At 45.9% G+C, this 15,117-nt stretch overlaps 1 protein-coding gene across 2 annotated transcripts in view; it reads left to right on the forward strand.

The window, feature by feature from the left end:
• The first annotated feature begins 4,433 nt into the window (after window positions 1-4,433).
• The window catches only part of RSPO4 (R-spondin 4), a 35,283-nt gene continuing 24,599 nt past the window's right edge, over window positions 4,434-15,117 (forward strand). Inside the window, exons 1-2 of one of the 2 annotated variants that reach the window (XM_079979998.1) lie at window positions 4,434-4,452; window positions 5,334-5,412. In XM_079979998.1, coding sequence (XP_079836124.1) covers window positions 5,334-5,412 — 79 coding nt within the window. In that variant the 5' untranslated portion in view covers window positions 4,434-4,452. Of the gene's footprint in view, window positions 4,453-4,850; window positions 4,968-5,333; window positions 5,413-15,117 lie in introns of those variants that run through there. The other variant, XM_079979997.1, reaches the window with a different exon arrangement.

Here is a 15,117-nt window from a genome sequence, read left to right on the forward strand (position 1 = left end):
GCACTGATTCGCAACCCACGCAGGCGCTGGTGGTGGAGTCTCCTTCTTTGGAGGTCTTTAAGCAGAGGCTTGACAACCATATGTCAGGAGTGCTCTGATGGTGTTTCCTCCTTGGCAGGGGGTTGGACTCGATGGCGCTTGTGGTTCTATGTTAGTTAGATTAATTAATTCTAGTTAGATTAATTAAGGACTTATACAATTCTGCTGGTTTTGAATTATGGTGCTGGAGGAGACTCTTAAGAGTCCCATGGACTGAAAGAAGATCAAATGCTATGATTCTATGATTCTATGGTTGCAAATGTGCATCCCGCATGGATTACATTCGCAACCCAAGTGTCTACTGTACATGCTGACAATATTCTGCCCAATTGCTCACTGAGAAATCAGTTTATTTGCCCTGAAGAGAACATGAAGGAATTTTAAGGTGTTTCATGGTGCATCTGCAGCAGCACAACCACACACCTTCATCTGCCGTCCTTGGAGGTTTTTAAAGCAGAGGTTAGATGGCCATCTGCCACGAATCCTTTAACTGAGATTCCTGCCTTTCAGGGGGTGGACTAGATGACACTCAGGGTCCCTTCCAGCTCACCGTTCTATGATAGGAAACGGCCATGGACCTTTCAATCCAGACTCAGGATACATTCTGGATCTAGACTCCAAAGCACCTTTTTCTTCAAAGTAAAACAGGTCACTTAAACACCCTGCTTGATCTATCATATTATATAAGCTCGAATTTCCCGGACATATTCAGAATACTGCCCCCGGCAACAGTGCCTGGGTGGAAATCAGCAAAATGTCCAGGAAAATCTGCCCATGTCTGCAGTGCCGTTTTTGGCGATTTTCCCAAAAAAACTTTTATTTCTGTCTCCTGTCTGTCTGTCTGTCTCTTGTTAATATACAACTTGGTTTGGACTTAACTGTCCAGGGGTCCTTTCCCTTTTTTTTACTTATTTACCTTACCTTACAACTTGGGTCCGGGATCCCTTAAGGACCACTTGAGCCCTCATCTCCTCAGATCAGTCACAAAGGCTGCATGCGCTCCAAACGTTGAAAGCACATCCCTCCCGAAGAATCCTGGGAACTGCGGTTTACTCCTAGCAGAACTACAGTTCTGAGGACCCTTAACAAACTACAGTTCCCAGAATTCTTTGGGGCGCACATGCATTTGCTTTAACTGTTCTTCAAATGGTCTGTATGGCAACTAAGGTGTTCAGGAGGAGCTGTTAGTGGCCCCGCCATGTTGCGGAGGCCCAGCTGGCTTCAGTTTAGTCCCTAGTTTAGTCCCTAGTTGCCTGCGATGGGATATTTTCCCTGCGGAAATTCTGCAGGGCTCCTCACTGTTGACTTTCAGATTTCTCTTGAGCATCTTCTGTCTCTGACAGGCCTAGGCAGATTCCTTGATTAGCTGATCATTTTAATAACTATTTGGGATTGTTTTGTGTGTGTGTGTCCCCACCCGCCGGGCGTTTTGTGTGTGTGTGTGTTTTTGTACATGTATATATTTGTGTGCAGTTTATATGAGATGGTAGTATAGAAATAGTTTATAAAATGGGAAAAAGGAGCCTAATGGAGGAATTCAATGTTGTTTTGCTTGCTTGCTTAGTATACCACTCTTCCTCTGAAAATCGCGGGCTGCTGCCCAATATAAAAACAGAAAGCGAGAACACAAAATTCAGCCCCTGAATTCGGCACCAGCTGAATTTTCAAAACCGTTTTCAGAGTTAGTCCCATGAAAAACGCATTGCAGTAATCAAACCTAGCAGTTACCAGAGCACAGATGTCAGAAGTTAGGTAGGTTATTGAAATATACTTGGAGTCGAGAGTGGATTTCATGCTCTTTATTCAGCTCATAGTGGTGAGGAGGAATGGAAGTTCCCCCAAAATATCTGCTTTATATACATTATTTACACAATGGGACGCATGTGATTGGCTAATTCCGGGATTCTCCTGTAGGCCAATCAGGCTGCGGATTCACTTCTACCTGGAGTGCGGATTCACTTCTGCGGACCAATCATACTGCTGCATTGTTCTAGGACCAACCAGACTGCTGCATTTTGGATCCTATTCAGCTCGGTACATAACAGTTATCCTTGTCCAGATAGGGGCACAGTTGTTAAGTTCATATGTTTAGCTGAAACGTTTCTATTTGCTGGCTGAAATGATCTCCTCTCTCTTCCCCAATCGTGCTGTTCTGATGACTTTTTCAGTGCCACCCCCAGGCCAGTCAGTCCTCCCAGGGAACTCTGGGAATTGTAGTTCTGTGAGGGAAATAGGGGGCGGGGGTCTCCTCACTAGTCTGACTGGTTGAATCCAGCCCCAGGTAACATGCAGCTTGGCCCTTCGACGTCTCCAGTACAAAGAGTCTTTTCTAGGCAACTGCAGCCCTGGCAAAGCACTGGAAAGTTGGAGAGGATTTCTCCAGAGTTATGGAGCTGATCAAAGATCTAGAAGAAAAATTGTAGGCGGAAGAGATGAAGGAACACCACTTCCTGACACTCGAGAACAGAAGATTAAAGGGGAGATGTTTGGGACTGGAACATATTTGCCGATCCTGAGGTGCCAAAATCATTTTGCACGCCAGCATTAAATTTGTAGGTATCTGTGGCTTTCTTCCTGACCCTCATCCACCTCCAGCCGTGAACATGCTGTTCTCAGATAGTAAGAAGGAGAATCTTTAAAAAGAAGGCAAGAAGCAAGAAGCCTTTGCTGAGCTCGAACGTTAGGGGAAAACCTTTCTTTATTATCGCAGGAGGTGGAGAAACCCGAGATTCTCAGCTCCCGCTGAGTGTGGAAGGCTAAAGGACAAAATTTGAAATATTTCCACGGTTCTGGAGACCCAGAACTAAGGTGGAAAGGACAAAAAGTCCCAAATTCTTAATGTCAATAAGGTATGATCCTGCTACAAATCACCTCCCCCAGCAATTCCCCCCCCCACTAGGAATGGGGGAGAAATTTGATCCTGTTTGCATTTATAGGTGAATTTTGTGATGCATTTTCTCCAGCCTAGCAATGTTTACCAAAATGCATATACTGGGGTATGAAAAGTGCATAAATAAGGCACGTATCAGTAAAAAACAGTGTACAAAAATGCATTACATTAAGGGAAATTGCTTTGCAAAAAGGTGCATAATTAGGCACAATTACATGCAAACATGTGCATATTAGGATAAATTTGCAAGGAAATCCTGATGACTTTCCACAAGAAAATGACAATTCTCAGAAGTGTTTAACAGCCAGTCAGTCCTCCCAGGGAACTCTGGGAATTGTAGTTCTGTGAGGGAAATAGGGGGTGGGGGTCTCCTAACAGTTCTCAGCACCCTTAACAAACTACACTTCCCATGATTCTCTGGGGGAAGCCATGAATGTTTAAAGTGGTGTGATACTACTTTAACTGCAGGATGCAGATGGGGGGGGGGGAGAGAAGAAATAATAAATTAATACGCAGCCATCTTTTCATTTAATTGTGAAAGTTTTTAACCATCATTTTGCAGGCATATTTCATGCCCTTTTTAGAGATGCATAATGGACGCGGGTGGCGCTGTGGGTTAAACCACAGAGCCTAGGGCTTGCCGATCAGAAGGTCGGTGGTTTGAATCTCCACGCCAGGGGTGAGCTCCCGTTGTTCAGTCCCTGCTCCTGCCCACCTAGCAGTTCGAAAGCATGTCAAAGTGCAAGTAGATAAATAGGTACCGCTCTGGCGGGAAGGTAAACGGCGTTTCCGTGTGCTGCTCTGGTTCGCCAGAAGCAGCTTAGTCATGCTGGCCACATGACCTGGAATCTGTACGCCAGCTCCCTTGGCCAGTAAAGCGAGATGAGCGCCGCAACCCCAGAGTCGGTCAAGACTGGACCTAATGGTCAGGGGTCCCTTTACCCTTTACCTTTAATGGTTTCAGAGATATGTTTGATTAAGTGGCATATAAATATTGCTAAATGAATACATAAATGTTGACACACTAACATTCTTCATTTCAAAGATTTCCAAATCTTAAAAAGCAAAAAAGATTGAAGTTTATGTTCAATACACTCCGTCACCAGGAGGATTAAGCCGCTATTTTGGGGGGAAATTAAATCGGCAGTTTCACTATTTAAAGAAGTTTTCCAAGCTGCCCCCCTCCTTAATAATACTGTGCAATGGTGTTCCGTCCAAATGTAGATAATGTGAATGATTAGAACCTCGGTTGTGACAGGGAAATTATTCCATTTTTTAAAAAGCAGCTGCCTCTTGTTTTCTGATCTTTGTTGTTTCGCCCCTTAAAAATCAATCTGGATTTTCCTTTCCAGGAGAACGTTTATTTTTGGCCGAAAATGTGTGGAAAATTCAAAGAGCAGCACTGCAGCTAACGAACACGCAAGACATACAGAAGAAATCTGCTGTTGTTTTGCTCACAGGAGGGGAATGAACAAGCAAATCTCCCGCGATGCAGAGATAACGTTGGGAAACAAACGTCCCAGGTCAGTAGCTATCAAATGAAAATGAAAATCAAATGAAAATTTATTAGTTGCTGTAATAAACAGTGGCTGTAAAAATGCAAAGAAGGAGTACCTTTGATTTTCATTTCTCTCTCTCTCTCGTTTTTTGGCTGTTCATACCCCCTGCCAAAAGTAAATTGAAGTGATTAAATTTCCCCTTTCTGAAATAAAGTCTGGGGGAGAGACCAGCATTTGACTAATCCAGAAAGTCTGTTGAAGTCTGTCTTTCTTTAACGGGGGGGGGGGGGGGGCGGCGACACGGGGGCAAGGGTGAACGAGCGGCTTGCCGGCAGGGACACGGTTAATTCCCTGACTCCACCCCGATAATTTGGAAGGGCTTTACATTGAACCTGATTTCCGAGTCATGGCAGAAGTTCAGCTTGAGCGGCGCAAGGCAGACCAGCAGCTCTCTGCAGAGGTGAAGTTTGGAGCTCTCCAGAGAAGGAACTTTGCAGGGTTTTGCTCCCTTTGGCCTGGGAGTGCTGCCCGTGAGACAGGTGAGGAAGAGAATTGCCACTTCTAAGAGTGCCCTGGATCTGCCACCGAAGCTTCTTCTGCGCCATGGTTCTTGGGACCGGCCGCTGAACTCCTGCCATCTTCCCTGATGCCACCATAGAGAGCCCACATTTGGTGACCAGCTGGTGCCACGACCCACCTCACGGGGGATGCTGTGAACCGTGCTTTTGTCCCCATCATTTTCTCTTCCTCCCACTTTTTTCTTTTATCCCACTCCCCTCCAAAAAGAGAAAGGGAGAGAGAGAGCTGTTTTCCCTCCTTTTGCTCAATCTGCGCTTGGCAGCAGGAGAACTGTCAGCCGCCTGAATGATCTGATTCTTCCCCTGCGCCAATTTATTCCTGGCCAGATGCAGTGGATTCTGTTCCTGTTGCTGTTATTCGTAAACTCCATGGAAATGCTCGCTCAAGCCAGGAGGAAGAAACGAGGTAGGGGTCGCGTCCGCTCGGTCATTCAGTTTTGCCTCCAGAGCCGCGCAGGGCTCTGCGCTTATTCGCACCACACGGTGCCAGCACAGGTCGATTTCGGTGCCGAGCCGGTCTTGCGAATGCTGCAACAGGTGTTCGCAATTTGCCCTCCGTTGTGCTCGATCCCAAACTGCTCTGGAAAAATCTCTTTTTTAAAATTTAATTTTAAATTTTATAAGAACAAGTAAATACACAGATACCCCCACTAGCCCCTATCCATGCTCTCCCCAGGAGCAGAGCGTTTATGGGAAAACATTTCTCCAGAGCTGTAACTGGGAGTCCAGAGGACGCCACTTCGTGGAACTCTCAGTCGAGAAAACTGAGGTTTTCAGTTTTTTGCTCAATTTTTCAGACAAAGCTATTGTCCGTGCTTTCTTATTGCCACAAGGAGATCTGCATGTATTCACAACTCTTCCAGGTTGTGGCTATAAGCTGCTACTTATAGGGAAATGATCAATTTCTTAGAAGGTCAATGCCCTCACCTTGACATATTGTCAATAATGCTAGTCTGGAAATATTTTTTCAAGGCAGGGCAAGAATTGTTCGTGATGCATGTTCAAGATTAAGTCAGGCACAAGGCTTTAGGTATGAACCAGCTGGTCCTGTGTTTGATTCAAAAGACCAGACAAGGCAGAAATCCCCCTATCACACAACCATCCCAGTTCTTGCCCCCTATCCAGATAGCTCTGGATAGGATAGAGTGGGAAGGAGAGGACATGAGCGTCACCCCGAGACCCAGTAAGCGAATCAGGGCAGGGAGTGAGGTGAGGCATTAAGAGTTCAGAGACATTTCCTTTCAAGGTGTTATAGAATCATAGAATCATAGAATCATAGAGTTGGAAGAGACCACAAGGGCCATTGAGTCCAACCCCCTGCCAAGCAGGAAACACCATCAGAGCACTCCTGACATATGGTTGTCAAGCCTCTGCTTAAAGACCTCCAAAGAAGGAGACTCCACCACACTCCTTGGCAGCAAATTCCACTGTCAAACAGCTCTTACTGTCAGGAAGTTCTTCCTAATGTTTAGGTGGAATCTTCTTTCTTGTAGTTTGGATCCATTGCTCCGTGTCCGCTTCTCTGGAGCAGCAGAAAACAACCTTTCTCCCTCCTCTATGTGACATCCTTTTATATATTTGAACATGGCTATAATAGAGGCCTCACTGATGGTTCATCATCACTTGTCCTCACCCATCTTTTGTGCCCTGCTTTCATCTGCAATCAAATAGGTTGTGCAGGTTGGCAGGCACCCCAAAATCCTGAAGAACCTGTTAGTGGAACTGATCGTGGGATAGGTGGGCACACCAGCCAGGCCTAGCTGATGGGGATGAGGCATGCCGTATTCTCACCTTCCTCCGTCTCCCGAAGGCTCCCCAGAGAAGTAAAATCCCAGCTCCTGGGCTCAAATCTGAATGTTGCCCATTCTGAGATGAGCATCGCTCCATCCGAAGCATTTGCAGGGTAGATTCTGCTCTGGAAAAGGTGCTGTAAAAAATAAATAAATCAGCTTGCGTTCTCCCAAACCAGGTGCATCACCTGAAAAACCACACTTGTGTAACTGGGTATCTCTCGTTCCCAAACAATGAAGTTATCTAGGGTGTGTATGTGTGCATGTGTGTGTGAACAGGTGGGCAAAATCAGATATCGCACAGGATGGAAGTGAAAAGCAAATGGCAAATGGTGGGTGGCAAACCTAAAAACAGAGGGTTGAAAAGGACGCAGAAAAGGGTGATTTCAGAATCATAGAATTGTTGGAAGGAACTCAAAGGGTCATCTAGTCCAACCCCCTGCAATCACAGCTAAGAGAGTTGGGGACCTAGACCCGAGGAGAGTTAAAATCACATGGGGCTTTTTAATTGAGAGAGGATATGATCAGGGTGTTGAGAAAGCACACAGTTGCCTTTCTTTCTTTGGTAGTATAATTTGTTCTTGTGGCCACTTGCTAAAAGAAATTCACCGGCAGGTGGCTCAAACAGAACAAAGAAAGGACTTCATGAAAACGCACAGTTAGCTTATGGAACTCGCTGCCACAAGAAGTGGTGATGCGAGCCACCTACTCAGGTGGTTCGAAAAAAGGATTGGCTCTGCTTGTGAAGGGTAGGGCTATCCAGTAAGACCAGTTGCCCCACTTGTGAGCTTTGTAGAGGTTCCTGGCTGTCCCCCGTTGGAAACTGGATACTGGGTGAGATGGACCAGCCTCGGTCTGATTCAGCAGGGCTTGCTTTCATTGGTTCCCACAGAATCCTATGGAAATATCCTGAAAGAAATGATACCCAATGTTATACTCTTGTAGATGTCAGAGGGGATAGTTTCCTCGATGGAAGATTTATGTTCCTGCTGAGGTACTTTGGTGTTAAATCAGACACCTGAGGTGCTCCTGGAAAATACAGACAATGGGCAGGTGTTAAAGGGATACTGTGAATAGTTTGGGATAAGCATTGCTGTCTCCCTGGACAGAGAGATTGGCATAGAGGACACCCATACGGTGTGTGATCTCTTTCCATACACTGCAAAATGGTGCAATAGAATCATCTTGAGCATAAAGGGAAGGAAAAAGTAATGCAATGCCTATTGATGATGAGAGACTGATGATATTAGGAGGAATCACAGAAGGAAACAGATGCCAAATGCTAAAAGAAATTAGTATACCAGAAGTAATTGCAGGGTGTGTGTGTGTTATTTGTTCATTTAAATTCATTACATTGATTCCCTTCCTTTCCTGCAAGGAACTCAAGGTGGCCTTGCGTAGTTCTCCTCCCCGTTTCAGCCTCACAACAACCTTGTGAGGTAGGACAGGCTGAGAAGCCTGAGAGGCAGTCAACAGCCCAATGAACTTTGCTTGGCCGACTGGGAATTTGAACCCTGGTTCTCCTCTCCCACGTCTGAGTTAGACACTCAGTACACCACCACTGGATCTCTAAAGTGCAGATACATTTATCAAATTCATGGAATCATAGATGCATTTAGTGAATCAGGTAGGGACTGGGAGAGATGCTCTCCTATGGCTGCCAGGTGGTTTGAGATTCCCTTGTCACCTGAGAGGCTGGATTTCCGATGGGGGAATCTGGTTAAGTCCTACTTAAGTCCACTGAAACCAATGGATTTAAGTCAAGCTGGTGGAACGCAATGGGTCTACTCCGATTTGGTCAGATACAGCCCAATGTGAATATTGTTTCCAGAGGCATAGCATGGTGGGACCAGGGGGCGGGGCACATTTTTGAGGGGGCACAATCATGATAGGCATGGAGCCCTGGCAGCTGAGGGGCAGCAGCAGGTTGGTTTAGTGGGCAGGTGGATGGAGGCAGCAGGCGAGGAGCCTGTTGGAGGTGGAATCCGTTCACCCTCTGCATGGGCTCCACATGCCCCACCCAGCATGTGCCCCAGCCCAGCTGCCCAGTCCACAAGGGAGGTGTAACACTTATCCTGCCCCGGGCACCAGCAAGCCACGCTATGCCACTGATGGTTTCAGATAGCAATCGTCATGACCTTCTGTAATACAGTGGTACCTCGGGTTAAGTACTTAATTCGTTCTGGGCGTCCGAGCACGATTTCTGTTCTCATCCTGAAGCAAAGTTCTTAACCTGAAGCACTGTTTCTGGGTTAGTGGAGTCTGTAACCTGAAGCGTATGTAACCTGAAGCGTATGTAACCCGAGGTACCACTGTATTATTCTCCCCCAGGGAAATGTTTTGCCTCTTCAAGCTGAGCGGAGCAGAAGAGATGATGATGATGATGATGATGATGATACAATTTTATTTTTAATTTTTTTTAATTTTATTTATTATTCATTTTATTTATACCCCGCCAGAGCTGGGCTCAGGGCGGCTAACACCAATAAAATCACAGTAAAAACATAATAGGAGAAAAAAAGAAGGGGAGGGAACCAATTTAAAATACAGGTTAAAATGCAATTTAAAATGCAGCCTCATTGTAAAAAGTAGCTGATAAATCAAGACCATAAGGGGAGGGAAACATAAGGGTCAGACCGAGTCCAAACCAAAGGCCAGGCGGAACAGCTCTGTCTTCCAGGCCCTGTGGAAAGATGTTAAGTCCCGCAGGGCCCTGGTCTCTTGTGACAGAGTGTTCCACCAAGTTGGGGCCAGTACTGAAAAGACCCTGGCACTAGTTGAGACCAATCTAACCACCTTGCGGCTTGGGACCTCCGAAGTGTTGTCATTTGTGGACCTTAAGGTCCTCCGCGGGGCATACCAGGAGAGGCAGTCCCGCAGATAGGCTGAATGGACAGTGAAATTTGCGTTGGGATTTCCCTCCAACTGCAGTTGCTGCCTGTACTGCCAAAGTACATCAGTTTGCAACGAGCTGCATGTTCTGAAGGTAGAATTGCACCCACAGCAGACACAGTCAACCAACACCCAAAACAAGAAGAACCCCATTCATGGGGGACAAAGAGACATTCAGAAAATATGCTGGAGAGCCAGTGTGGTGTAGTGGTTAGAGTGCTGGGCCATCACTCAGGAGACCAGGGTTTGAATCTCCACTGAGCCATGGAAGCTCCCTTCCTCTCAGCCTAACCTACCTCAAAGGGTTCTTGTGAGGATAAAAAGGGAGAAGGAGGAGAAGTGTGTATGCCACTGTGAGCTCCTTTGGAGAAGAAAGGCTGGGCTATAAATGAAATAAATATTGCAAATATATCTTAAAAACTCCACTGAGTTTTCATGGATATCAGAAAGTGTGAAGCGATCAATTGGGGTCAGAGGACAGGTTGCATTATTTTATTTGATGATGATGATGGTGGTGATGATGATAATTTATTATTTCTACCCCACCCAACTGGCTGGGTTTCCCCAGCCACTCTGGGTGGCTTCCAACAAAAGCTTAAAAATACATTAAAACTTAAAAATACAAAAAATACATTTCATTTGATTATGAAAAAAACCAATAAACCTCGAACAGTTTACAAACAGAATAAAACAATAACTGTTTTTATCCCTAAAAACGGTTAAAATGGCTATTTAAAGCATTCAAATAATAACTACAATCCGTGGTACGATTAAAACATATGCAAACGTTCTAAATATCTGGGTAGACTTTCCTGAACAAAAACGTTTTTTGCAGGCAACTAAAAGAGTTCAGTGAAGGAGTCCATCGGCAGGGAGTTCCTAGGTGTTGCAGCACAAAAAATGTTGCTTTTTTCCAACCGTGGAAAGGGCACTAGGTGGTACCTAATGCCCTATCCACGTTTGGAAAAGAGCACAGATCGAAGTGGTGGGGTGGGCACATAGAGAGTAAGGCTACCATCTTTACCAGTTGCAGCTTGGAAATGTGTGTTCAGCCTTTAAACTGTTTGCTGAGCCCAGCTGTGAAGAAGTGCAGAACCCTCTCCTATTTAATCACCTTTTCTTCCTTACTTTTTCCCTTTGCAAACCCTCTAACCTCTCTCCTCTCCTTCCCGCAGCCGCAATCGCGTTCTTCTGATCTGTGAGTTGAGCCCCCTTAAATGACCCCTGAGAGAGGGGAGGGGCAAGCTCAGTTAGGCCCCCTCCGTTCCACTGCAAGCCAGACTTCATGATGGTGGCAAACATGGCTTTTGGAGAGGAGCAGGTGGAGAGAGCTGGTTGTCCATGGAAAAGTAAACAGACGGAAAACAAAAGGGATACAGCAGAGCATATGAGATACTGGAGAACTGGACGGATTTGGCGGGTTTTATAAGAACCGGATGGGTTTTGTGCCGTCTGAAAGGTTTGAGCAATACTTGGCATTCAGCGTACGGAAAAAACCATCCTCTCATTAGAGCTGCTTAGGCGCTGTCATGCTCACAGCACGGGGCATGCAAGGCTTTGGCTGGCCCACTGCTGGGCGAAAGTTGTCCAGATCTGAATGGCATTGTCCGGTCCGGGAGCTAAGTCCTTTTGCCCCATATTCCCCCTCCCCAGTAGCAAAAAAGGACAGGTTTCCCTGTTGGAAATCATCTCATTTGAAAGAGTGTGTGCAGAAATATTGCAAAGGCCTCAGTTTGCCAGTGATGGGGGGATTCCCAGACGATTCAGGATATTGTTATTGACAGTGCAGCACTTTTGAGGCATGGCTTTCCATGTGAGAATAATAATAATAATAATAATAATAATAATAATAATAATAATAATTTATTATTTATACCCCACCCATCTGGCTGGGTTTCCCCAGCCACTCTGGGCAGCTTCCAACAAAACACTAAACTACAATAACCTATTAAACATTCAAAGCTTCCCTAAACAGGGCTGCCTTCAGATGTCTTCTAAAAGTTTGGTAAAAGTTATGGCTTATAATGTGAGGATGAAATTGTTTGTGGGATCTTTGAAACATGGGGACCTAGCCAGATGCACTGGTTTTATAATTCCCCGTGGCTGTGTACACGCCATATGTTTAAAGGACATTTCACTCCCCAAAGAACTTTGGGAACTGTAGTTTGTGCCCCACAGAACTAGAACTCCCAGCATCCTTAAACAAACTACAGATCCTAGGATTCCTGAGGGGGGGTGTGCTTTAAATGTGTTGTGTGTAAGCAGCTAGGTGTGCAGGAGCCAGGGGCATTGTTGGGTAGCTGAAGAGCTCAAGGTTCGGATCTGCAGCGCAAAGGTGCCTAAATGTATACAGGACCTCCAGGCATGGGCTTGAGGAAGAAATTCACTTCAGGTCACATTCTGATGCAAACCTACCTAACAGACAGTTTTCAAAACCATATGTGGACCAACACACGGCTATCCTTTGAAATGTACATTTCCAACCCCAAAAAAACTGGGTACAAAAAAATGGATACACTAGGAAAAAGCATTTCTAAAAATGCATATAATTAAGAACAACCACAATTACTATATTAATAAGACTGGATATAAACATGCATTATATTGGGAGAAACTGCATGGGAAAATGTGTATGTTAGGAAGAGCAGCGCACTAAAAGGCTGCTGAATTTTTGTGAGGACTTTCAGAATAAATACCCAGATGGCGAAATGTTGTGAAAACGTCAACTTAGGGGTGGAATAATGAGAAAGTGAGAGAAACTGAGGACAAGTGATTCCTCCAACCCATTCTGTAAGCAAACTTTATTATTATTCTTATTATTAAAGTTTTTAAAGAGTAGGGAAGTAATAGGAGATCTGGGAAAGACTTGAAGCTCTGGACCCCGGTCCACCCTTGGCTGTGCCAAAGATAAAACAATGCCTTGTGGCTCTGGTGCAATGCAGTGAGGTCTGGCAAGTGGCGCACAGGGCAGAGGGTGGGCAGTTATGGGGTGCTTTGGTGCCTAGTGCCGCCCACACACGCCATTCCGAAAGGGAAGAAGAGGCTTGTTCGTCAATCTACTAGAACGCAGGCACATCCATGGCAGTGAGGGCAAAGCAAAGTGGTCAATTTTCAGTTTCCTTCAGTCTCTCATTTCTCCAGTCCTCAATTCAGTCCTCCTCTTTCCAACACCAGCCTGTAATTTTTTTCTTTTTAAAAAAAAGTCTGCAGGGAAATTTAGCAGCTTTTTAGTGCTGCTGATAACGCACATTTTTTTCTATGCGCTGTTGCCTAAGGGACCCATGCTTGCAAACCAACGTTTCCTAATCCAAAGCAGTTTTGCATGGTATCTTCCCTATTGTATGTGTTTCTCTGCACGCTTTACCCTGGTTTGTGCATTTTTGAGCACGTTACTTGGCTGGGGAAACACATTACACAATACGGACAAGGGTGGATTTTGATGTGCAGCTATGTTTGGGTTTGCACATTGCTTTCAAAAGTGCAAATTAAACGCAAACTGGGTCAAATTTCTCCTGTCCCTCCCCATCCTGATGGTTAGCCCAGAGTTAAAGAATCCTGGCTGGGTGGTAGCCTGGAATTTGGGGGATGAAAGCACACTGGGAGCAGTTCATTCTACATTTGCAATCACATTCTGTCTATCCTCAAAGTAGCCGTTGAAGTTCGGCCCTTAATCTTCCCATTTCACAGAAGGAGAGCTGAGGCTGCCGGACTTGCCAAAACCACTCAAGCCTGCTGCTGACTTAACTGGTATCTGAACCTGAGATTCCCCTGCTATCATCTGCGTGGTCTTTCTTCTCAGTTTCTGTTCTGCACCTCTGGGTGGGTGCGGCCAAGCGCTAGATGCTTGAACCAGAGCAGGCTCCAGGCCAGGCACTTAAGCCGAAAAAATGCAGGCCTCGAATTCGAGTGGCGACAATTCCAGACGCAAAATACTTTCAGTAAAACCCCGGCTTTCTCAGAATTCCTGCATGTGAGGGATGAAAGAGGTGGCAGGCAGGCTGGTTTGGGGGCCGGAGTGGAGGCTGTGGGTCAGAAACCTCTGGCTCAGCTCCGGTTGCAAAACAAAGACACCTGTTTGCGAAACAGACGCTTCCAGGAGCTGGAGGGGACTGGATGAAGGGAGGAGAAGGAATGCATCCAGGGACATAAGTAGAGAAGGAGCCTGGGCAGTCTAGTGGCTAGAGTATTTCATTAAGACCTGGGAGACCAGGGTTCACTGAAGCCACAAACATCGAACTATCAGTGCTGAATGAATGTCAGATCGTAGCAGAAACTGTCTTTGTGTGTGCACAAGGGATTCTGAACTCTCTCCCTGCGGGCTGGGGATTATTGGAAATATTAGGTATTTTGTTGTTGTTTAGTCATCTAGTCATGTCCGACTCTTCGTGACCCCCTGGACCAGAGCACTCCAGGCACTCCTGTCTTCCACTGCCTCCCACAGTTTGGTCAAACTCATGCTGGTAGCTTCGAGAACACTGTCCAACCATCTCGTCCTCTGTCGTCCCCTTCTCCTCGTGTCCTCCAGGGAGTCTTCTCTTCTCATGAGGTGGCCAAAGTCTTGGAGCCTCAGCTTCAGGATCTGTCCTTCCAGTGAGCACTCGGGGCTGATTTCCTTCAGAATGGAGAGGTTTGATCTTCTTGCAGCCCATTGGACTCTCAAGAGTCTCCTCCAGCACCATAATTCAAAAGCATCCATTCTTCGGCGATCAGCCTTCTTTATGGTCCAGCTCTTACTTCTATACATCACTACTGGGAAAACCATAGCTTTAACTATACGGACCTTTGTTGGCAAGGTGATGTCTCTGCTTTTTAAGATGCTGTCTAGGTTTGTCATTGCTTTTCTCCCAAGGAGCAGGCATCTTTTAATTTTGTGACTGCTGTGATCATCTGCAGTGATCATGGAGCCCAAAAAAGTAAAATCTCTCACTACCTCCATTTCTTCCCCTTCTATTTGCCAGGAGGTGATTGGACTAGTGGCCATGATCTTCGTTTTTTGATATTTCATTCCAGAGATTGTACCTAAAGCCAAAATCACATATAGTCAAGTATTGGAGCCTCAGCTTCATGATCTGTCCTTCCAGTGAGTTAAGTATTAGTAGTCTCAAATAATTTTTGGTGGTCTGTAGCAGTGGCATGCGGTTCAGATCCCCGTGATGGGGTGAGCTCCCGTTGCTCGGTCCCTGCTCCTGCCAACCTAGCAGTTTGAAAGCACGTCAAAGTGCAAGTAGATAAATGGGTACCGCTCCAGAGGGAAGGTAAAGGGCGTTTCCGTGCACTGCTTTGGTTTGCCAGAAGCGGCATAGTCATGCTGGCCACATGACCCGGAAGCTGTACGCCGGCTCCCTCGGCCAGTAAAGCGAGATGAGCACCGCAACCCCAGAGACGGCCACGACTGGACCTAATGGTCAGGGGTCCCTTTACCTTTATCT

Source organism: Podarcis cretensis, assembly GCF_951804945.1.
Source record: "Podarcis cretensis genome assembly, chromosome: 6".
NCBI classification, from domain to species: domain Eukaryota; kingdom Metazoa; phylum Chordata; class Lepidosauria; order Squamata; family Lacertidae; genus Podarcis; species Podarcis cretensis.